The sequence below is a fragment of the Rhinatrema bivittatum genome, chromosome 15, assembly GCF_901001135.1.
Source record: "Rhinatrema bivittatum chromosome 15, aRhiBiv1.1, whole genome shotgun sequence".
Taxonomy (NCBI): domain Eukaryota; kingdom Metazoa; phylum Chordata; class Amphibia; order Gymnophiona; family Rhinatrematidae; genus Rhinatrema; species Rhinatrema bivittatum.
In genome coordinates, this window is record NC_042629.1 from 36,170,547 (window position 1) to 36,194,748 (window position 24,202).

The 24,202-nt window shown below is 41.9% G+C and overlaps 1 protein-coding gene and 1 long non-coding RNA gene across 11 annotated transcripts in view; one reads left to right on the forward strand and one right to left on the reverse strand.

Moving 5' to 3' along the window:
- The window catches only part of LOC115076660, an 87,648-nt gene that overhangs the window by 42,636 nt on the left and 20,810 nt on the right, over positions 1-24,202 (forward strand). The window contains exon 3 of the long non-coding RNA XR_003852833.1: positions 22,741-22,824. This is a non-coding gene — a long non-coding RNA (uncharacterized LOC115076660). The remainder of the gene's footprint in view (positions 1-22,740; positions 22,825-24,202) is intronic.
- Positions 5,010-24,202, reverse strand: part of SLC22A15 (solute carrier family 22 member 15) — a 35,860-nt gene continuing 16,667 nt past the window's right edge. For 2 of the 10 annotated variants that reach the window (XM_029578358.1, XM_029578356.1), the window contains 6 exons: positions 23,467-23,607; positions 20,080-20,165; positions 18,505-18,625; positions 17,324-17,396; positions 16,523-16,711; positions 5,214-13,583 (listed from right to left, as the gene is read on the reverse strand). In XM_029578358.1, the coding sequence (XP_029434218.1) occupies positions 13,494-13,583; positions 16,523-16,711; positions 17,324-17,396; positions 18,505-18,625; positions 20,080-20,165; positions 23,467-23,607 (700 nt within the window). In that variant the 3' untranslated portion in view covers positions 5,214-13,493. Of the gene's footprint in view, positions 5,138-5,213; positions 13,584-16,522; positions 16,712-17,323; positions 17,397-18,504; positions 18,626-20,079; positions 20,166-23,466; positions 23,608-24,202 lie in introns of those variants that run through there. The other 8 variants (XR_003852832.1, XR_003852831.1, XR_003852830.1 and 5 more) reach the window with 8 other exon arrangements.

The window sequence follows — 24,202 nt, forward strand, 5'->3', positions numbered from 1 at the left end:
GTCTCTGTCTGGGCCTGCCCCCACCATGGCACTAGCCTGGCAGTGGCAGCCTGGGAGCCCTCCTACACTCACAGGCCCAATGGCACCTGACCCTTGAACAGGTTTCTATGATAACAGGAAACCCCTGCAGGAGAGAGTGGGGCACCATTGGGTCCTATCAGCATGCAAGGACTCCCAGACCCCCCCCCACCCCGAATTCTTTTTTTTTTTTTTTTTTTTTTTTAATAGTAGTTGCCACAGTGGACCGGCCCCAGGACTCGGATGAGGGAAGGATTTGAGCGGGGGAGGTCCAGGTCTCTCGTATCTCCACTGACCTAGGGGGAGAAGATAGAAACATCCCTCTACCTTTTACAAATATTTCTGCAGGAGACCCCCAATGGCTTATTAAATCCAGCATTGCATGGTCGTCCCCCCAGCCCAACCATGCTTACCACCCTAAATCAGTTCTAGTTAAGAAACATAATCCTGGTTCCAGTCATCGGAATAAAAATAGCTTTTCTATTGTTAATTTGAAAGCCTTTGCTCTCCCTGCACCAGAATTTCAAAATTATGTTGTTTCCTGGACATAAAATTGTAAACCCTTCAAAACTTTCAAATGCAAAGCTTGTCTGACACCCTGGTTCTGTTTCCAATGGCTGTCTCGGGCTCGCAGTGCTGCTGTTGCTGCCTCACCTGATCACTCTTTGGTGCTTTAGCATAAGGGACCAGCTCCAGCTAGGCCTGGTTTTCAGGATAATGGATATGCAGGAAACAGATTTGCATGCACCATCTCCCCTCTCTGAACATACATCATTGAGATCTTGAAAACCAGGTCTGTTTGTGGCTCTTGAGGAGCAGGGTTAGCTATCCCTGCTCTAGGCATGACACCCCCTTCCCCCAAACTCTCCCAGTCCTGCTGCCTCATCTTGACCCTTATAAGATCTGGGTTGCTGTTGGTGCCGCTGCCTCACCTGATTCTCGTTGGTTGTCCGTGCCGCGGGCTCAGTTAATCCCTCTTTGGCTCTTTGTGCTGCTATCGCATCTGGTTCTGTTTCAGCTCTGTTGCTCACTCTCTGGTCTAGTTGACATTAAACAATGCAGCTACCACCAACTCACATCAACTGCATGGTCTCTTTACTGTAAACACAGAGCAAAACTGGATCTATTGGCTCCAGGCTCCCTGCATGGGAAATCAGCATTGCATGCTAAGTGCCAGAAATTGACTGCTGATTGAATTGTGATGTGATATCATTACTGCTCTATGTTTAAAAACAATCCCTAGCAGAGTTCTCCAGTCTCTTTGATGTCACACCAGTCCCTTTTCCATTTGGACAGCAGCTTCCTCACTCTCAAAAATAAAATACAGATTGTTCGGTGAGGTTGGGTGCCTGCTTCTCCCCTGCAAATGCTGTTAGGAGTCAGGAGCTAATGGTGTGTAACGTCTGCCAAATATAATTTCAAATGAGCACATGGATGCAGTGCTGTACGAATACTCAGAAGAGACAGTCCCTCTGCAGTAGGAATCTCCTTGTGATTTCCAACTTCCCAGCCAGGCCCCTCCCCACAGACAGCCAGCACTATTGGGGAGGGGGGTAATGTTCCCAACATCCTTTTTTCACTAATCTTCACCCCCGCTTTTACTTTACATGTTCCGATTCCCCCTAGAAAAGCAGGAAGCAAGCTTGATGCCTATGACACAGTACAAGAAACCAGGACGGAGTCAGCTTGGATAATGCTAATAGGAAGGAAATAGAATGTGTGGATAAACACAAGTGGGAGAAGATCCGTCCTCTAATAACCCAAGCATGAATAGAATAGAAACCAAGTATTGATGGTCTGAAAGAGGTTTCAGTTCTTGCAGATGAGACACCCTAACATTTTACCTTTTGGGATAAAATAAAAAGTTGTATTCTTCAGGCGGCTCCCTCCCCTCTGCCATTCAAGTTTATGAAATGCAATAAAACTGGGACAGCACAGAACAGAGGCCCATCAGCAATGTCTCAGTCAAGTGAGTTTACAAACAAGGCCCAGGATTTTAAGGGCAATGCCACAAAACATGCTAGAGAAGGGGTGGGTGGTGGGGAGTGAGGAGTAAGCTACGTGAGCTACTCGTGCCCCTAATTCAAGGTGGCAGCTACTGGAGCTGATGGCAGCGAATCAGTACTGTTTATCTCCATGCCATATCCCTCTTCTCACCATGGCCCTAAAACTAAAACATGGGGCTGAAATTCAGTTCAGAAACACACATTTTGGATATTCCTGCCAACTGGATCGGTTCATGCTGTAGGTAGAAACTCAGCACCACTCACCTGCACAGCCATGGTGGCTGTTGTACCATTTCAAGCAAGATAACCCAGACTAATCAAGAGACTGCCGATTCCTACTACTTGTGCTCTCTTTAAGCAGACAGCCACGTCATATCTAACCAGAAGAGAATTAAGGAACAGAGGGTAGTATTGCCACTGAAAAACACCCCATTTAAACATAACTCAGAAAGGACAGCCAAAGATGGACATCTCAACAATCCAAGCTTTCTTGCTTTGGGACCCTACAATCCAAGTCATGGAAATCAACATGAAATCCAGCAGTCAAATACCTATCTTTTGTCTTTCAGAGGCACATGGTCTGAAATTAAATGTTTATCTGTCTATAACATTGATATCACACCTGTCTCCATAGTAAGTAAGTGTGGTTGCTATGTTAGTCCATGTGGAATCAGCAGATGAAGAGACGGCAACTCTCAAAAGCTCATCATTGATGTTTTAAGGTAATCCAATAAACTTCCAATAAACTTGCACAAACTACAACTTTGTTGACCCTTGATTCCACCGTAAATATATGTTTTAGGATTTTTATGACAACAGTCTGATTCAGAATTGTTTGTGGATGAAAAAAAAAAAAAAAAAAAAAAGATTCAAACCCCACCCTTGGGACAACATTGCATCGGTCTGTCTATCGTCCATAAGACACGTGCTACTTTATGGTCCAGCTCTTAAATTCCATGGCTGTCTATCAAGACATGAAGGGTAAAGCCTGCAACAGATACAGAGCATTCACATTCCTATGGACAAAGCATTTTTCCTCCAAGGATGTGCAATGGGAAAACTCCTTTTAGTACATAATGCCTCGACTGTTGGGTGAAAAGCCACTATGGTAGCAAGTATGTGGGTGTGGAATGGCAAAAAAAGTCATAGGAATTATTCTAAAGGACACAGCCTGACATGGTTTAATGGGACACAACCAACCCGGATTTATGCAAAGGACGCTTTACCTCACCACTCTGCTATCTACAGTACCTGAATGTAAACCGCTTTGAAGTGCCTGAAAGGCAGAATATAAATCAAATTCTTTTTTGGTGTTAACAAACATGTGGATAATGACGAGCCAGTGGATGTGGTATAGCTGAATTTTCAGAAGGCATTTGACAAAATGCCTCAAGAGATTCCCAAGAAAATAAAAAAACCAAAACAAGAGAGTCATGGGATGAGACTTTAGGATCCAGCTTGGCGATGCTTCTTCTGGTCAGTATCCTTTACCCACTGCTGTAGTCCAAGGTTCCTCACTTTCACCCATTCTTTTCCACATGGAGCTAGCCTCTCTTTGCTCACTATCATCCAGGCTAGAGCTCTCATTTAAAATGTATGCAAATGATATCCAGTTCTTTCCTGGCTCCATCTCCATTGGCTCAGCCTTGCACAAACTCTCTCTTTCTCTAACCAAGGATTAAGACTGCTTGACAATAAGCTATTACTGTATGTTAAAAAAAAAAACCCAACAGATATTACTATCAAGAGTTGGGGTGACCATCGATTGGCTTAGTCTGTCCTCGGATGGTGCTTCCATTCCGATTAAGGGTGTTAGTGGACTCTTCTTTATCGTTATGCCAAACCTAGCCTTCTGCATTCCCTAAAGCATCTTTTAGGGCACTCAGATTGCGGTACAGCAACCCAGTCTCCACTTTTGTCATCCCTTGCTTTCCTAGCGTGCAGATAGATGGACTCAGGACCAGAGGGTTTATGCTCCCCTGCAGCAGATGGACATGGAGGAAGCTGACATCACAGTATATATAACCCTGCAGTGACCCACCATCCTGCAAAAAGATCTAGGCATCATCGTGGACAGTACTTTGCAATCCTCAGCTCAGTGTGTGGTGGTGATAAAAGAGCAAAGAGTCTGTTAAGAAAGGAATGGAGAATATCCTAACACCGCCGTATCGCTGCATAGTGAGACTGCATTTTGAGTAGTTTGCACTATTCTGGTCACCACATCTCAAAAAAGATATAACAGAACTGGAACAGAGAAGGTCATCCAAAATGATAAAGGGAATGGAACAGCTCCCCTATGAGGAAAGACTAAAGAGGTTAGGGCTGTTCAGCTTGGAGAAGAGACAGCTGAGAGGAGATATGGTAAAGGTATATAAAATCATATGTGGAGTACAATGAATAAATGCAAATTGATTTTTTTTGGAAAAAGCAAACAAAAACAAGGGGACACTCCATGAAGTTACTAGGTAGCACATTTTAAACTGCAAAAATATTTTTTTAGTCAAACACACAATTAAGCTCTGTAATTCACTGCCAGAGGATGTGGTTAGGGCAGTTAGCGTAGCTGGGTTTAGAAAAGCTTTGGAAAAGTTCTTGGAGGAAAAAGTCCATAAACTATTATTAACCAAGTAGTCTCTGGGAAATTCACTGCTTATCCCTAGGAATAAGCAGGATGGAACCTATTTGGTATCTGGGACTCGGGCCAGGTACTTTTGACCCAGACTGGCCACTGTTGGAAACAGGATACTGGGCTTGCTGGACCCTTGGTCTGACCCAGTATGGCCACTCTTATGTTCATTTAAAAATGTAATCGTCATTTCTATTATGTTATTCCATTAATGACCTCCATTATCTGTGCCCGTGCACCTAAATGCTGACAAAGCACCCTGTTATATTCCAGTACTGAGGACCCCCGCCCCCCCCCAAACACAGCTTTCAATCCTGCTCAGTCACCCCACACCTACCAACCCCATCTGTGAATGTGTCGCCACGTCACAGGTCACTGACACAGCAGCCTATCTGCCATGGGCCCAGCTATCTCTGGGCTTGACAACCTATCACGAGCCTGGCTTCATTCTGTTTCTTGTGAAATACGACTTTGGTGTTCCTGTCATCTGAATATACAAAGCTCAGAATGAAAATCCATTTAGATTAAAAGGGAAGAACAAGAAGACACAAACACAAGTAAAATGTGCAAGTCAAATTATATTTCAAGATGTTGTACGGCTTTCGTTATCTTTGACAGTTTACATTTACAATAAAGCAAGGCACAAAGCAAAGTTATAAAATGTCCTGAAATTTAAAAAGGCTGCAGCACTCTGCTCTGAAATTACTGCTGAATTAAAAAGTGTTGCTATCCCAGCATAATCATTTTAATGTAGAACCTCTGATTTCAGAGTCAAACTCAATCTGAACCTGCAGATGTAAGCACGTTACAGCCTGGAGCACCTGTAAATCGAGACCATAAAGTTAAAAAAAAAAAAAAAAAAAAGATACACAGAAGAAAGGACCAGCACAGACAGAGAGAGAAATGCAACAGAACACAGACTGGCAATTCAAAAAACTCATATACTGACAGTTATTAGGATGCTCAAAAAAAATGCCTCTGGAGGGACTTTGTGGTGTGTCCCTCATTCCCATATCCCTCACTGTACCTTATGGAAGACGGCCAACCCTAACAGTCACAGACTCAGCTGAGGGGAAACAAAAAAGCCCAGACAACCTGTCCTTCCCATAACAGGCACATGAAGTGATATCACCAGTAAAACATATGGTTCAAGCAGCCAGAAGAGAGGAGGAGACAGACTCAGCACAGCGTATCTTACAGTCTTGCAGGGTCTATGCCACTACATTTTAGCCAGTGGAGAAGGCATTTCAACTTGGCCAACTGTGGAATGGGCCAGGCTGCAGTGCCTCTCTAGCCAATGCCGATGAGGGCACTGGGTGTTTAACTGTTCCTGCGAGAGGAATCCTACCCAGCTGAGCCGTGTATCGCGTCAGTCACCGTGCACTCTCCCGTCACGCCGTTTGCATATAGTTTGTTAAAGAGCCCTATCTTCCCCTGCAAAATAAAAAAAGGTTCAACATAGCTCACTGCCAAAATGCTTGAAATACATAATGAGGAAGATGCATCAACATTTCACGAGGCCTCGTTTCCTTTTTTGGTACAGGAATTTGATTATTAATTAGGACTAATAGCCAAAGACAGAGCAGTTTTCAAAAATTCTCATTTACATCCCAATGGGCTCTGTTCTCCCTGAGATTACAACTGATGTTGCCTCGTTCTCTACAGCAATCTGAGAAACTAAACAATTGTAAGTAACTGTACGCATGTGTGTGTAGGGGAGACAGGGGAATCGGGGTACATAAGTATGAGGTTGGGGGGGGGGGGGGGTTATCATCTGTAGCCAAAATTTTAATGAAATTGGATGAACTACGTAAACGTAATTAGGAGAGCGGAGGCACATATGAAGATTTTATAAGGCCACTTTCCCTGCAGGGCACCTACATAAAAATAAAGTCAGTGACTCATCATACTACAGATAAGGTTCCTCTCGTGTCTTTCATGTAAAAGCAAAGGAGGTAGCTTCAAACTGTGCTGCTACAGGAAAAGTCGGTTACAATGCACGCAGGAGTGGCAGATCCTGAGCTCTAGGACAAGGTGCCTGTACGAGAAGGCCTGACCTTCTCCGTCACTAGGCCAGTGTGGACTGGTACCCGTGACCCCAGAAACGGAAGAGCAGCCTGCTTGGGATTTCCCCTGTGCAGCTGCAGTGCTTAAGTGTAAACTAGGGCTGGGCATGATGGGCACACCCAGAGAGAGGCAGAGCAAAGGCTCTGGGGGTGAGCACATTTACTGGGAAACAGACAGACAAGTCTGCATGAAAAATCATGGCACATATGCAAGCTTCAGCCTCTCTCAGCTCTCCATGTTTGCGCTCTCGCTTCTCCAGAGCGCTGGAAAGGATGATCGTGCCCCGGGAGGGACACACCTTGAAGCTGACAAGCAGCCACATCAGCAAGAGCGAGCCACCCACATCCAGAATGGGCCAGTAACCTCCAGAGCCCTACAAGAGCAGGAAGGAGACACAACCCAAGTCAGCTGGCGTCCAGCTAGCTGCACCTTCCAGGATTTCTGCAAGATGCGTTATATGATGCCCCTTCAGGGTAGAAGAACAGAAATAACTGCAGATAAAGATTGTAAAGCCCAATGCCACAGACCTCATCTCTGGCTTTCCTCTTTTTTTTTTTGTAGCCAGGGATCCTCTGGGCTTCTCTCAGGCTTTCCTTGCCATGTATCCAGCACCCTCTCTCTGAAGAAATATTTCCTATTGCTGCTCTTGAGTCTGCCCCTCCTCTCATGCCCTCATGATCCGGAGCTTCCTGTCCCCCGATGGATCCAGGTTTGCTTCTTGGGCCTTGGGTCTCTCTGTATTATATCCCCTCCCTTCATCTCATACCTGGGGTGCAAACTTTGCATGCTTTGGGCGGCCCCGTTCAGTCTCTCTCCTTTCAGAGGCTCAGCCTCCTTTCTGCTTTCAAGTACGCCATATAAATGTGTCCATACGTACAACAGGAACAAAACCTGACAGAAGTATTTATTAATAGTGTGACAAAAAGAATAAAACATGCAGCTATTACCTGAGTGCATTTAAATAATGGTTTCAGTTATTCAGGTTTGAACATAATTTCATGTCACAAACTTTCCTGACCAAAGTTCTCTGCATTTTTAAGGGGGGGGGGTTTTCAATAAATAAGGGGACTTTAAACTGTTTTGATGCGCTACAAAAATGCACCTTATTTATTGACTGCCCCTTGTACAAAACCTGCTTAGGAAGTCATCGGAATCAGCTTCTTTGGTTTGTAATTTCTCTCATCAACCTCCATCCCTGTCCTAAAATGGATGTGAAAAACCCATACAACTAACCGGACACAAAAGTGACGTGGCCTTGTTGTGACAGAGTTATTTGCATACCTGTTAGGCAGCACTGAAATGCTTAACACAATACAACTATTCTCAAGCCCTGCTTAAAAAAAAAGAGTTAGGAAAAGGCCATGCCTTTGACAAACTAAAGTCACATGCAATGTAAACGTTTCACAAAGCCAGTAAAACTCTCGCGCCACGGACAACCATACCTGTTAAGAAGTGTAAAACAGAGACAAAGCAACCATGGCGTCTGCTTCATGCCTCACCTACTTGTATAATAATAATGCCAAACAAAACCCTCGCGTTCTTCCCTGGTCTCTTTGTGCAAAGGGTTTTACAGAGCGCGCCAACATCTCCTGCAGAACCACTAGCAGCAACTGCCTCTCCTTATCTACCCAGATAACACAGGAGGCTAAGAGCTGAACATACATAGGCCGCCAGCTCTGCACAGACACCCTAGAGCTATCTTATGTTAATAAATAAATATTCCTATGATAGATGCTTTCCCTCAACTCCCAGCAGCAGTTACAACATTTAACCCTTGCTACTCTAAACAACTTATAGGTTCTAACAGCAGCAATTCTCAAGGGATATAAGTGCCCTTTAGACCTCTAATGCTTCAGAAAGATAAATGGAGCATAACATGGCAAATTTAAAGCAACAGGGGTGAGGAAATAATTGTTTCATTACCAGTTTATTTTATTTGGATTCCATCTTTCAGCCCCTTCAAAAGCGCATTACATTCAGGCACTGTAGGTGTTTGGATAATCTGAAGTACTGCAATGAACAGTGACTTGCCTACCATTATTTTAACAAGGATTCCAGCCCTCATCTCTGCTCTGAGCCCCATCTTCAGTAGTAGAGGTCTGATCACTAAGCATCTGTTTAACTCTCCCCTAAACCAGTGTTATTACAAGATGCTTTTTCTAATCCTTCCAACATCACCACTTCTGCAGCCTCGAAGATAAGCCTCTCACATTCTACGGAAAGGCAAAAATGTCTGACAGCTGGTGAGGGGGGGCATGGGACAACATCATTACAACCATACATCCTCCATGCTTGTGCCTCCCATGGTCCTTTCCACGCCAAAGAATCCAAGCTGATCAGACAGGTCTGCTGCCCATGCATAAAACTCAGGTGGCGCACACCGAAGGAAGCCAGAGGCTTACAAATACAAAGAGGTCCAATGTTCTAGGACCACCAAGTGACATCACCAGCTTTCTTGGTATGCATGGCATCAATGGGCATTATGACTGACACACAGGGCAATCAGAACATACCCTGAGCTCACTTCTGGCAAGGGATGGGGCAGAAAACTGCAAAAAACCCCACTCTCTCTTCTAAACCACAGAGAAAAAAATAAAGCAGTAGGGCAAGGAAAAAAAATGCTGTAAAAAAACAAACAAAAAAAAACCCAAAAACAAACTAGTAAGCTGCAGAACTGCAGGATTCACACCCTCTGCCATCTGCTGGAGACAGAGAAATACTGAGGAACTGCAGGGGGCACTGGGGTTTATGATGCAGTGTCAGTTAAGCTTTTCTCTGTCTCCATCTGCTGGCAGGGGGGAATGAACCCAGGAGTCTGGACTGATCCGGGTACATATAGGGAACTGTGAAACCCCCACTCTTTCTTCTAAACCTCTCCCTCGACTACGGCGTAAAGAGGGTGGGATAATGTTGATAGCCAGAAAAGATTTACATTTAAAACTAACTCCAGTTTACTATTACGCAGCCGTATGAAGTTGCTCTGTTTTCTGCAAATAATTTACAAGTTTGCTTGGTATACTGTCCACCAGGGTTGTTAGAACATAACATTTCCCCTATAATAGAACTTTTTACCAATGAGCTAAAGTTAGATATACCAGCCATCATATTTAACTTACATATTGACATTTTGCCCAGGTCGACAGCATGCATCACACTAATTGAATCCTTATCAGCCTTAGGATTTGATCTAAATCACGACAGGCCCTACCCATAAAGCAGGACATACACAATTTTTTTATTTTTTTTTACACCAGTTTTAAGCTTCTTGAACCCCCCGATGTAGAATGCACCAAAGTATCATGGTCTGATCACTTTTTAATACAAGCAAAATTAATGCTGAAAAAAAAGACATAATAAACAAACCTGATTCACCAAAGTCCTTTGTCATGAGACCTCCAATTGTGATTGACAGATATGAAAAGGAAATTGAACGGAATATTACCAATCTTTAACTCACAGATAGTGAAAATGCCACCAACTCCTGGTTATGATTCACTGATAATACTGCTGATAAACTAACCCCTCAAAAAACTATCACAATTTAAAAAAAAAATCAAAAATCATAAACCTTGGTACTCCAACGTTATTAGGGAAACAAAAAATGCCTCAGAAAAAAGGAAAAAAGAATGGAGAAAAAAATTCTACAATACCCAATTTAACATCTAATAGAACTCTATTGGCTCAATAAAAAAACTAATCAATAACTCCAAAAAAGAATTCACCAAAAAAAATTCAGAATTTTTTACATAACCCGAGGACCCTCTTTTCAACAGTCCAGAAACTTAAGGATCCAACTGAGACCAGTAGATTTTCAACAGAATTTGATTGTTGCGACCTAGCAAACTTTTTCAATACCAAGATATAAAAAAAAACTTACTAATCGGTACAGAATCTGAAAAAATTCAAACTATTAAGCGAAGCACGAAAGAATTCCCCCATTGGGAAACATCTGAAGAGATATCGGCTGTTGAAGTTGAAAAATTGAAAATAAAAAAAATCTGAATTCTGAATCACACCCATTAGATAAAATGCCTATCACTGCTCTGAAAGCCACCGCCCATCTAATTTCAAATACCCTAGCATCGATAATTTATCATTAACACAAGGTCACTTCCCTCAAACACTTAAAACCACTACTATAAAACCTTTATTAAAGAAACCGCTTAACCCAAATTTACCTATTAATTATCGTCCTATTTCCAACTTAACCTTCCCTAGCTAAAATGATTGAAAAAGTTGTCCAAATTCAACTAACTAATCATTTAGAATCAAATAATATATTGTTCCCCTCGCAACATGGCTTTAGAAAACATCATAGCACAGAAACACTGCTGATAGCGTTAACAGATACCATCATGAGAGGCTTCGACAATGGCCAAAGTTTCTTATTAGTCCTGTTAGACCCATCAGCGGCGTTTGACACTGTCAACCACCCAATTCTATTAGACTGATTAATGGGAAATAGGGCTATCAAACATTAAAATGGTTCTCCTCCTACTTAAAAAAATAGACATTTCCAAGTCAAAATCAAAAATAAGATTTCAGATACAACTGAATTAAACACTGGAGTCCCACAAGGATCCTAGTTATTGGTTATATTATTTAATATATATATATATATATATGATACCAATTTGTCATTTTTTAAGTGGCCTTGGTTTAATCCATTTTATATATGCCTCTGACATTCAAATTATCATTCCAATTACGTCATCTATTGAATCCACCCTTAAACTCACAGCAATGTATCTATCCCTCATTAAAAAATTTGTTACAAACATGAAATGAATACTAAACATGGAAAAAACAGAAATTATATTACTGGACAGGAGACACGGATACACTGAACCTGCATTCATAATGCTGGATGACAATACTACTAAGCTTCAAATTTCCAATAACGCCAGAGATTCAGGAGTAATCATAGACTCAGAGTTATCAATAAACAATCATATCAAATAAGCTTAAAGATGGATATAATAAATTGTATACTTTAAAATGACTGAACCTTTACTTGATGAAAATAGCTTCATGACTTCAATTACAGTATTACTATTTGCAAATATTGACTACTGCAACACCCTACTTCTTGGTCTTCCTCAGAATGCGGCAGCCCGGATTCTTACAAACAGTAGAAAGTATGACCATATCACACCAGTTTTAATTAAACTACACTGGCTACCTATTGAACAATGCATAGAGTACAAAACTATGCATTATTCATAAAATTCTATATGGAGAAGCCACCGAATGGCTGAATGCCTCAATTAGACTCCATACTCCTCAAAGAAAACTGCGTTCTTGAAATAAGGCCCTGCTTACTGTTCCACCTATACAATCGGCACGTCTAACACAAGTGAGAAATAGAGCAATCTCCATAAGTGGTCCTAAAATATGGAACGAATTACCTGAAAATCTAAGACTTCACCAAAATATCCAAGATTTTAAAAAAGAGCTTAAAACATGGCTCTCTCACAAAGCATATAGTGATTATACTACACAACAGTGAGCAAGAAATCCCATAACACTAAAGGAAATGCAGACACTTTACCCCCTTATTCTTATTCGGGCTCTTAGTTTATTTTAATTATTTTAGATTAAATTAATGCATGTGATTATTTTATATTTCTTCCTCTCTTATACTTTAACTATTTAATACTTCATGAAGTAATATTAATGTATTTATTATTTTATTTACTTGATTTTTTGAACATTGTGTAAACCGTTGTGATGGATTATATCTTAATGACAGTATATAAAACCTGGAAAATAAATAAATAAAATAAACCACACAGAAAAAATAAAGCAGTAGAGCAACCACAGAAGAAAAGATGTAACCTTTCTTCCTCACCAATGAGCTTTTCAATTCTCGTCTATAAAAAGGTATTTATATATCACATTAGCTCACATTTCAAACAACTATGCTCAAGTGGAAGGGAGGATTAAAGCCAAGTTCAGATACAAATCTGAAAATGTTTTGTGAAAGCAAACATGGAAGTTAAAATAAAGTAAAATAAATAAAAGAAACAGACAACAAGAAGCTACAAATTAGGATGATTCCAATTCTTCTCTCAACCTACAGATGCATGTATTCCTAAACATCAAATCAGGTGCCAGATCCCAAGACCGGCTGGCTCACTGTTGGTGCGTAGTTAGATATCATTCTCCTGGGACAGTATTTTTTTAAAAATGAAGGGTTTAAAAAGGCAAAAACTGGCATAAGTATTTTGGTTTGGAAAGATTAATGGAAGGAAAAGAGGGCAAAAACCAGTGTTACACAAGCTCATAGGGTAGACTGTTTGGAGGACATATGGACATGCAGTCAGATTTTTAATGATATGTAAAACTGTTCCCTTTTTCTTGAGATTGAAAATATTTTTTTTAAAAAGTACCTTATAATAGTGTTCACTTGCCCTGGCCATGGGCCGAATCTTGGTCTCTATTTTCACTATCATTGGGCATTAATTCTGCTCCAAGTCTGTTCCTGACAATAATGCCCTAGTCATCTAACAAACACTTAAACCAGTTATTAGAATGATTCTAGGCTGACGTTGTTGTACAGAAAATGTCTCAGTACCATCTACCTTTTTGGTCAGTACCATACATGGCTTTTCTCTTCCTTGTGTAAACAGAGATGCTGACAACAAAATTGTGTCCTGCACTTGAGTTGCTGGCCAGCACTGTCTGGGTCCTCCCAGCTTGCACCATCTATAATCAGTCAATTGGCGATGATGGAAGGCAACAGCAGCTAGGATCCACATCATACCCAGCAGCATTCATTTCATCATCTGCGTCTCTTCGTTTGCATCATAATATTCATCGTTTTCACTGTCACTGTTCATCGCCAGAGTCTCATGGCCTCCCGACTGTTGAAAGAAAAGAAACAAGTCAGTGAAACCGCATTGTGACCTTGAAGTGGCACTGCAATGACAGTTAAACTGTAATCAAACTGAAGCAGAGAAAGTTGCGCGCTGCACCAAATTAATGGTCTCCCAAAATGATGGCGATGTGGCGGGACACAGGTGCCAGCAGCCATTTTTTCAGAGATTGGACTCTGAGTCACCAAATGGCTGCATATCATCGATATCCCACTGTACGTCAAGAGTTCACGCTTCCTTTCTCATTGAGATCAGAATTATAAGTTCATAGATGCAACTGGACACGGTCAGCATCGGCTCAACCTGTCTTTTATGGACTAAGGACCATCTGGTAACCACCCTGTATGGTTTCAGAAGTATCATTCTGGATGATTTCTCTCCGAGCTCAGTCACACATGTCCTGCTACTCACTACAAATGTTAAAATCCCTTTACCCCAGTAACTTGGCCTACTGAAAGTTGTCCCCCCTCAGCCTGGCTGGAAGCAAGCACAGGATTCATGGTGCATGTAAAGCAAATGTTGCTTACCTGTAACAGGTGTTCTCACAGGACAAGCAGGATGGTAGTCCTGACAAATGGGTGACATCACAGGATGGAGCCCTGTACGGAAAACTTTTCTGTCAAAGTTTCTACAAAGCTTTGACTGACACTGGCACACTGAGTGCACTGAGCATGCTCAGCCTGCAATTATCCCTGTGAGCCACAGGTGTCTCCCTCAGTCTCGTCTTATAGCTAAAAGCGCAAGCGAAACTAAAATAAAAGTAAAAACGTATACAGACCCAACACCACAGGGTGGTGGGTGGGTTTCGTGAGGACTAACATCCTGCTGTCCTGTGAGAACACCTGTTACAGGTAAGCAACATTTGCTTTCTCACAGGACAAGCAGGATGGTAGTCCTCACATATGGGTGAGTACCGAGCTGAGGATGCCCGAGAGTGCACCAAATGCACCCAAGACGCGCAAAAGGCACAATGATGTTGGTGGAATTTGGAACGGAGGGCATCCTGAAACCCGTAACGGGTTGGTGGAAGGATGATGGGTAGTTAAACCGAAAAGAATAGGAGTAGACGGACTGGCAAAACATGGAGCATGCCGGCTCGCCGTATCTAAGCAATAATGGGCTACGAAAGTATGGAGAGCGCTCCAGGTTGCAGCCTCATAATATGTGTACAAGCGGCACCGGCCGAAGGTAAGCTATGGAGGCTGGGACGGACGCAACAAGTATGGTTACACACAGTGATGTAGTGAAATGCCTGCTTGTTGGTAGGAAAAAGATACAGACCGTCAATTAGGAGGAATAGGTCTGTTTGCCCACTGGAACTCACAGCTTGGCTCTTGCCACAGAAGAAAAGAGTTAGGTGGAATTCCTATGGAGTGTGGTGCGATCTAGATAGAATGCAAGTGCACTATTACTGTCCAAGAAGTGGAAAACCCTCTCGCCCTGGTGAGAGAGAGGTGTTGGGAAAAATGGGCAGAGTATATTCTCAGTAAGGTGAGATGCAACGTCTACCTTAAGAAGGATATGAAGTTGAATACGTAAGACCACGCGGTCACGGAGGAACGCAGGGTCGGATGAGTATGTAACAAGGTGTGGAACTCACTGACCCTGTTGGTAGAAGTGATGTCTATGAGGGAAAGAATTCCCCATGGCAGACTGTTAAGTAAGGGGAACGTAGGAGTCTTGTAAGCACGAATTACATGTCCCATTCCGTGACTAGTGAAAACAGAGGCAGCTTGATCAGTGGATAATCCATGGTAAGCTGACTCAAAAGGGGTTGACCATTAATCGGGTATCCCCACTCCCAAGTGATACGCCAATTGGAACCAAGGTGAACCCATGTGAAGAATGTCTGGGGAGCAGAATCCGAGGGAGTACTTGCCAGGTTCTTATGGCCTGGATTGGAAACAGGATGCTGGGCTTGATGGACCCTTGGTCCGACCCAGTATGGCATTTTCTTATGTTCTTATGAGTAAGAAAAAAAAAAGAGTGGTGTAGAAAAAAGAAAAAGGGTAAAACCCTTTTGTAAGCAACATGTGGTAAATCATGCCATTTTGAATGGTAGGATTTGGGTATGGAAGGGTTATTTTAGTTTCGCTTGCGCTTTTAGCTATAAGACGAGACTGAGGAAGACACCTGTGGCTCGCAGGGATAACTGCAGGCTGAGCATGCTCGGTGCACTCAGTGTGCCAGTGTCAGTCAAAGCTTTATAGAAACTTTGACAAAAGTTTTCCGTACAGGGCTCCATCCTGTGATGTCACCCCTATGTGAGGACTAACATCCTGCTGTCCTGTGAGAACCTTTAGCCTCAGAGAGGGGCAGGGAGAGGAATGGTATTTAGGTTTGCCAAGTAAAATATGCACACAGAATGGAATTTTAAAATCTCCCGGCCCACCTCCCCCAGCAGAAAAAGAGGTGCAGAGTCCACAGGTACCTTTTGTCACCAGCTATCTGTATTAGCAAATTTTCAAAAGAAAAACTATGCACAATTTTCTTAGAAAATTGCCTACCAGGACTACTGAAAATCTGCCCCCTCCCCCCCTTTTTATATTTGTGTCATCTATGGGGCCTGGCTGCTTTCAAAGAATTTACCCCAAAATTAAATAGATCTCAGTTTTAAAATCTGGCCACCCTATGTCACACTGCTCCTTCCAATGAGAGAGGGTGGTGGATGCGTGGAACAACCTCCCTGTGGAGGTGGTAGAGACAAAGACAGTATCCTAATTCAAGAAGGCATGGGATAAACACAGGGGATCTCTGAAGGAGTGAAAGGAATGTAAGTTGAATTAGTTAGTGTGGATAGGCAAAATAGATAGGCCATAGGTGAAATAACTCAGTCATCTCTTATAATAATTGAACAAAATAGAACCAATTATAAAAAAAAAGACAGTGCAACCAAGGATAGTCACAATTAACGTGACAAGACATACCGATGTGCCAGATAATGCCTGTAATGCCAACGCCTCTTCCCCCAGTCTCCGGTAAGAGTACACCTGCAGGTCCGAGACAGTCTCTGGTAAGGGTTTGTTTAGGGTTTCTGGCAAGAAGAGGCTCAGGAGACCCGAGGACACTCCAGCAACACCAAATATTATAAAAGGTAAAGATGAATGCACAGTTGTCTGCAGGGCAGAGAAATATGGGAAGGAAGAGAGTGTTACATGGACTCCAACCACTTCTCTATCCGCTAATGAAGACCGTGCTTAGGACACACCTAGTCAGGTTTTCAGAATATCCACAGTGAATATGCAAGAGATGTTTGCATGCAATGCATCCACTGTATGCAAATCTCATGCACATTCATTTTTTTATATCCTGAAAACCAGGCCTGTTTGTGGCTCTTGCGGACCAGAGTCCGCAAAGCCCCTACTTTACATGATGTGATTAGTTTTACTCACCCACGAGAGCGAATAAGAGCGAGAGAGCGAATGAAAATGAGAGCATGAGAGCGAATGAAAATGAGAGCATGAGAGCGAGAGAAAATGAGAGCGAGAGAAAATGAGAGCGAGAGAAAATGAGAGCGAGAGAAAATGAGAGCGAGAGAAAATGAGAGCGAGAGAAAATGAGAGCGAGAGAAAATGAGAGCGAGAGAAAATGAGAGCGAGAGAAAATGAGAGCGAGAGAGAGATTTCCTGGGGAAGAGGTCAGCACAACATGCAGAATTTTACTGGAAAGGGGGCTTGCACAGCCAGACAATGCAGGTTTTTTCCCCCTGATCCATTTTATCAACATACCAATGCAGGGATAAAAGGAGCAATTATTCCGCCAACCCGGGAAAACATGGAGCAAACACCCATTCCAACATTCCTAGGAGGAAAGAAAGCCAGAAGGGTAGATTAGCACGTGCCATTCCTCAAGGGAAGTGAGTGGTGAGCAGACTTAAGCACTCAGCAACAAATTCTGTAATATCCCACATAAAGTTACAGCAATCTTCAAAAACAAGCTTACATGTATTAATTTCACTTTGAATATTACCCTGCCAAAACTACCCCCACACCATTATACCTGGGTGGTTTTTCTGGGAAAAATTTACATGCTTATTTAAAAAAAATCAAATAAAAAAAAAAGTCTGTATATAAATGAAGACGCCCCTCCTGAATGCGGGTTAAGAGCGTACACATGCAGGTCTTACAGGTGCGCTTTTACTTCCATATTGGACGGGCGATTTTATAAAAGCCCATTTGTGTAGCACTTGACCCACAGAACTGCTTTTAAAATTGTCCTGAAAGGAGAACACGGAGCTTAAGAGCGTCTCCTGCTGCATTACGGACCTCTCTATTATGCTATTCTCTAATCTTTTTTGATACTCAAATACAGCATGTTCATAGCCTCCATGTATTTACTTTCAGTTAAAAACAAACTGCATTTTAATTTTAATGCTATGCATGACTGCAGGGGTGACAGCTTAGAGAGTCCCACAATTCTATGTTGTAATGGACCTTATATGCCACTTAAAAAAAAGATTAGATCTCCATTTTCTAGTGAATTTAGTGTTTGGTTAAAAAAAAAAAAGTTGCCAACACTGGTGTAGGCATGTTAATGCTGGGGGATCTCGGGTCACAGATCTATTATTGCGGAGGTGAGGTCACAGAGCCTTAAGTATATTATTGGAGGGAAGTGGGCACATTTGAAAACCGTGAGAGCAAGTGCAAAGTCCTCAGTATTTTACCCCAGTTCTCAAAGGGAAAGTACTCACATACCCAAAGTAGTAGCACCTGCAGAGATCTGCACTTGCATTTTTTTCTGGATACTTTTTCCCGTAATTTCGCCCTGACCTAACCCCGCCCCCAGTAATGCCTCCATGAGAAATATAGGTTAAAAAAAACAAAACAGTCCATGTTCCCCAACACACACTGGGGGGGCGGAGCCCTCTCAACTAGGCACTTGTTAAAGTTATTAAATGTGGAAACACTACCTGATGACGGTAGGATACAACTCAGATGTGTAAATGTAAGCAATGTTAAATGAGGCACTGATCATCATCTTCCCCAGCAAAGACAGCGATCGACTGTTCACCAGCGAGAAGACTCCAGACTCTAAGAAAGAACACACAGGTCACACACAGATCTGGAGGGCAAAAAGAGGGCAAAAAAAGAGACTGCAGCCTACGCGCCACCCTACAAGGGAAGGCTGCAGGGTGAAGATTTGTGCCCATGGGCGACTCGACTCTTAAAGGGAAAGCATTTCCCTTCGAAAATAGTACACATGCTGTTTTGAAAATGTCCCCCTTAAAATATTAGATGAAATCTGATTATAGTTTATAAAAACTAAATTATAATTTAATTCATGATGAAAATAGTTTTAAAAAAGCCTATTACAAATTGTTCTTTTTCTTACCATTCTCTCACATCGCCAGCTTCAGCTGGTCCATCAGAAATGAATCAATCACCCCTTGTCTTTGTTCCTCTTATGTTTTACACACAATAAACTATTGCAAGAAATCAAGAGAATAACCACTAAAACTATGCTTGTAAATAAGAATAACCAATAAAGCTAGAGCTGGACAGATAGAGAGCCACATCAAAATTAACAGCACTTTTGAAATGTGTTAAAATGTTTTAACACTTTAAAATATACTGTTGTGCCTGATCTCTAATAAGTAACTATTTCATATTACTGTAATCCCATTCATTCACAATCCTTCTAAGGACAAGAAGTGGAGTATTCCTGTTACACGCTGCTTACAAAGCAGAAAGGAAGCGCCGTTAATTTGTAGGTGACCTTTACCTGTCCACACTCCACCACCATCTTTTTATTAAGGATAGAATTTTTATTCAAATCTTAATCCTAATGAGGTCAGTATTCAAAACTAAAAACATTTAAATGGCCAACCTGTGAATTATTCATCTAAATGCCTTTGAATATTGACCTCCGTGTATCTACCAATACCCAACTCTATTCCAAAATACCCATTGCCAGAACAAGGAATGCTCGTTTCACTGCCTGCAGCTTCATCAGGGGTTAAAACTTATCTGCATGAAAATGTCAATTCCTCCTCCATAGGGCATGTATGGCCTGGACAAGTCTCCACAAAACTTTCCTCATTTGCCTCCTTCATAATACTAGTATTACTGTAAAGTGCTGGATTTCCTAATTCCATTGAAGCATTTTATTATCCCACAACTGCCAGCACAGATGGTGTTCATGCGAGTGAGTATCATGAGTGGAGTGGGATGATTAGTTAAAGACGGCGCTTCCTTTCTGCTTTGTAAGCAGCGGGTAACAGGAGTACTCCACTTCTCGTCCTTAGTTAAGGACTGTGAATAGGCGGGAAGTGTGAAATGACTTGGAGAGCAGGCACGGCAGGATATTTTAGTGTGTTGCAAGCAGTGGTGCGGAGTATAGCCTCACTTTTTTCTTACAGAGTGGTTTTAAAATATGTTAACCCAATCAAATTCAAAACAAACCAAGTCTTTCCTTTAGGAAACAGAGTAAGAGAAGAAGACAGCATGTGTATATGCCATTTGGAGGAATGCGTGTAGTATTTCACCTTTCTTTTGCGGTAGAAACATGACAATCAGGCAGGCCAGGCCCCCAAAGCACAGGAATCCCAGCAGTGTTCGTCTACGGCCACACCTGATGAGACACAATGAAGGCGTTGCTGAAACCAAGAAAAATGTGTTGGACCAGCCTCATTGGCAACCTCTCAACAGCAAGTTTGCTTTGACAACCTTTGATGACATCATAATCCTAGAGCAATTCAACACTCAATTACCAGCCATGCCATCAGCCAATCAGATGCTGCCATTCACTTGCCTTTAATGTGCTCATACTCAAGAGCAGTGCTTGAGTTCACTCCACTCTAGAGAGGTCGGGAAATGCTTTCCTCCCACCTGTTACAAAAGAATCCTAAATTACTTAGCAAAAACCTATTAAAATGGACACTTCCCTGGTCTATGTTAATGGCTCAAACCAAATTAACTCTGTTCATGGCACTGCATTCCAACAAGCCTCAACAACATTGTTTTGCCTAGCAGCTATTCACACAATAACAATCTTAAAATAATATTTCCCTGTGCTGTGTTTAATAATAAAGGTGGTTTGGGGGGCCCTGAGAGAGAACTGAAGGGAGTGAAGGAGAGCCGTCCTGGTAAGGATCGCAGAGACTGCCAAAAACACCTGCAGGTTTTCTCTCCGTGAGCGGGGAGAGAACGGAGCTGGGCTTAATTGGAGCCAGCTGATCCTGTGCTCCTGACGTCATCATCCAGGGACCGGGCCTACAAAACCCGAGGAACGTCGGCGCGTAGTGCCGGTCGGCACGCTGCCTAAGCCGCGCACGCGGCTTAGACCGGCTTTGACCGCGAGGACCGCGGCCGGCTGGATAACCCTTGGAACTTTGCACCCAGTGGCACTAACTTATGGGTCGAAAAAGGAAGGCGCGTTTTGCAACATCATCGCCAACAGCTGTGAGAATTGGTCCCATGGACGCACATATTAATCGGCAGGGAACCCCATGTATGGACTCTACACGAGGCAATTTTGAAGCCTCTTTAAGTCCAGGCAATCAACCGACCCCTCCTCAACCCCCAGGAATCACAGGAAAAGATCAGCAAGCCGAGAAGACTTCAGGAAATGTGAGTGCACAAGAAATGCAATCTCCATTGACTGTAGTCGATTCGATTGCCTGCCCTGTATCACAATCTACGGAGGCAGATGTAGGTAATATAGTAATTACCTTAGACCGGGCACAGATTGATTCTGTGGACCCGGCTAATGTGACTATGGGGGATTTGTGGAGGGTTTTGACAAAGTTGGACTCTAACCTAGTCCAAGTTAATAACTCATTATCTTCATTAGTAAATGTTAACAGGCTGTCTATTGTGGAACAAGGAAAAAGACTAAATCAAGTAGAGTCAACTTTGAAAATGGTAGAAGGGAAAATACAGAATGTTCAAGAGAGAGAATGTTTGAATATCACTGATTGTAATTCCTTACATGCTGAAATAGAAAATGTGGAGAACCTAATGAGAATTAAAAACCTAAGGTTTGTTAATTTCCCATTTACTAGATTATTATCACCTATAGAAATGTTTTTGAAATATTTAAAAGAAAACCTAGCGTTTGAAGATAAGGATATACTGGTGATATCAAAAATTTATTATTTCCCAGTGCGTCCTAGTGATAATAATGGTCAGTTAGAGGATAAAAGTATAGGAGTATCTACTTTTTTAGAAGAGTCTACTGATATTATAAATAAAAGGGCAACATTATTTGTTTCTTTTTCATTGGAGAAAGATAAAGATATAGCATTGGGGAAATTCTTTAAGAATAAGGATTTGTCATTCTGTGGCCAAAAAATTTGTGTTTTTCCGGATGTGTCTAGACCTACACAATTGCGTAGAAGACATTTCCTTATGTTAAAGAGTAAAACCCTGGAAATTGGTGCTACTTTTTATTTGAAATTTCCATCGAAATGTTTTGTCAATTACCAGGGTAAGAAATTTTCCTTTAATGAGCCATCCCACTTGGAGAATTTCTTAAGGGATAAAACTAGTCTAGGAATGAGTGCCAATCAGTCAGAAATATCGGTTGCTCAAACATAAATAGAAATCACTCCCTTATAGTTTGATTAATGTAAAATTTATGGTTAGTCAGGACCCCCCACATTATAGTTCACATGAGAGATATATTGAGATGTTTGTCTTAGTTGGTTTTGTTTGAGATTTATGAATGTCTCATAATGTGATTACCTTTATTATATGAAAATACAATGTTGTATTATGTTTTAATTTGAAAAATTTGAATAAAGAGATAATAAAAAAAGGTGGTTTACAAAGCCGATATGTACCATTGCCTATGTGCTGTAGGATGTACAGGTGTTAATGTATATTCGGTTAATCTTATGGCTTCTTTTTTTTTTTTTTTTTTTAATCAACCATGTACATAGTGACACACAATAAAAGAGCTATCACACAAACGTAAAAACAAATAAAACGTGAGTGTTCTTATGGGCTGTTGCAAGCAGCAAATAAATGCATTTTAATCTCTCTAACCCGCTAGTCCTAAAAATACTTGCTTCTAGCGACTAACAATTAAAACAAATAGACAATATTACAAATAGACATATAAGCTAACAAGGATGAGGAGACAGCACCACTCCCGTTTTCTTGGCATTCGTGTGCTGAAAGACGGTTAATCTTTCCTGTTTCAGTTGTTGCAGAGATCAAATTGGGTGAAAGAAGAATCCATGTATTGTGGCTCCGCGTCCCCTCTCCATGAATTAAAGACAAGGCAGGTAAAATGGTAATCTCAAAAATCACTACAGGAAACCTTATCTTAGAGTCATCCCTTTCTGTCTGGTTTGTTATGCTCTGAATTTTTTAGCCCACCTGACCTTTTGTCTAAACACTTTACCTGAAAACTTCTGGGGTGCACAGTGCCCTATCCAAGGAGAGAGAATTTATGGCAGAACAGGGGCTGGAAGCCTAGCATGGGAAACTTTAGACCAGGGATGGCAAACGTGAGTGCCACAAAACAGGCCAGGTTTTCAGGAAATCCACAATAACATGCACAAGACAAATTTGCATACAATGGAGGCAGTGCATGCAACGTCATTGTAGGTATCCTGAAAACCTGGCCTGTTTGTGGCACTAGAGGACTGGAGTCTGCCATCCCTGCTTTAGACCAGGTTTCTCCCTTGATATTAGCTGTGATTGGGGTTTAATGTATTCAATAAGATATGCAGATAAATTCAGTTTATTTTCCATGTTAATAATTGGGACTTCCTTGCAGTACCATTCTAAGTTACAAAAACATACTGCTGCTTTAATAACAGAAGCAGAACAATCTGCCATGCACAAGAAAAAAAAAAAAAGCAGAATGGCTTTTAGGCGAAATCAGTATCTTTTCTCTGGGGCTCCTTTTATCCCATACTCACCATTTCTGATTAATCAGGTAGATACAGATGGGGTATGAGGGGATTTCCACCAAGCCAGACATGGCCAGGTTGGTATAAACACTTCCACTCAAATCCCCAGCATTCAGGGTTAAGCCGTAATAAACCAAACTGCACACAAACCTGTAAAAAAGAGCGAGCATCAGTGAGGGGGCAGGCAGGGAGAGTCCGATCCCTGTTACATAAATACAGGGGCCCCTTTCTGTAGCACAGGAGTGTTTTAAAGCAGAATTGCAATGCCACAAACAGTGCTTCAGCCTGAATACGAGAAACGTGGCATCACTACTTAATAGAACTCTTAATAAACGCCTGCATTTTCTGATTCTAAAAGCTCCATATTTGCTAAATATCCCTTTGCTTTTTATTTCTCCCCTCTCTGTTTTAATTACTTCTTCTGCAATTTTTGCGATGGGTATGAGGTTTCCTCCAAAGGTACGATGAGCAGCCAAAATCACTCCGCTCACAGGAAATGGATGGAGTGCAACCTGTATGGAACCTGAATCGCTAAATACTCCATGCAGACCAAAAAGCTGCTTCAGTAACATGCATGTAGCTACACGTGGGGCTAGTATGGTGACAGTAGTTTCCTTGTTCTCAGAGCAGCTGTCATGACACCGGCCACATGCATGTTACTGAAGCAGTATGATAGAAAGCACCTTGGGATGTTTGGGTGAAAGGTATAATTATTGGTGCCAATAAGCTCCCAAAATGCCTGCCC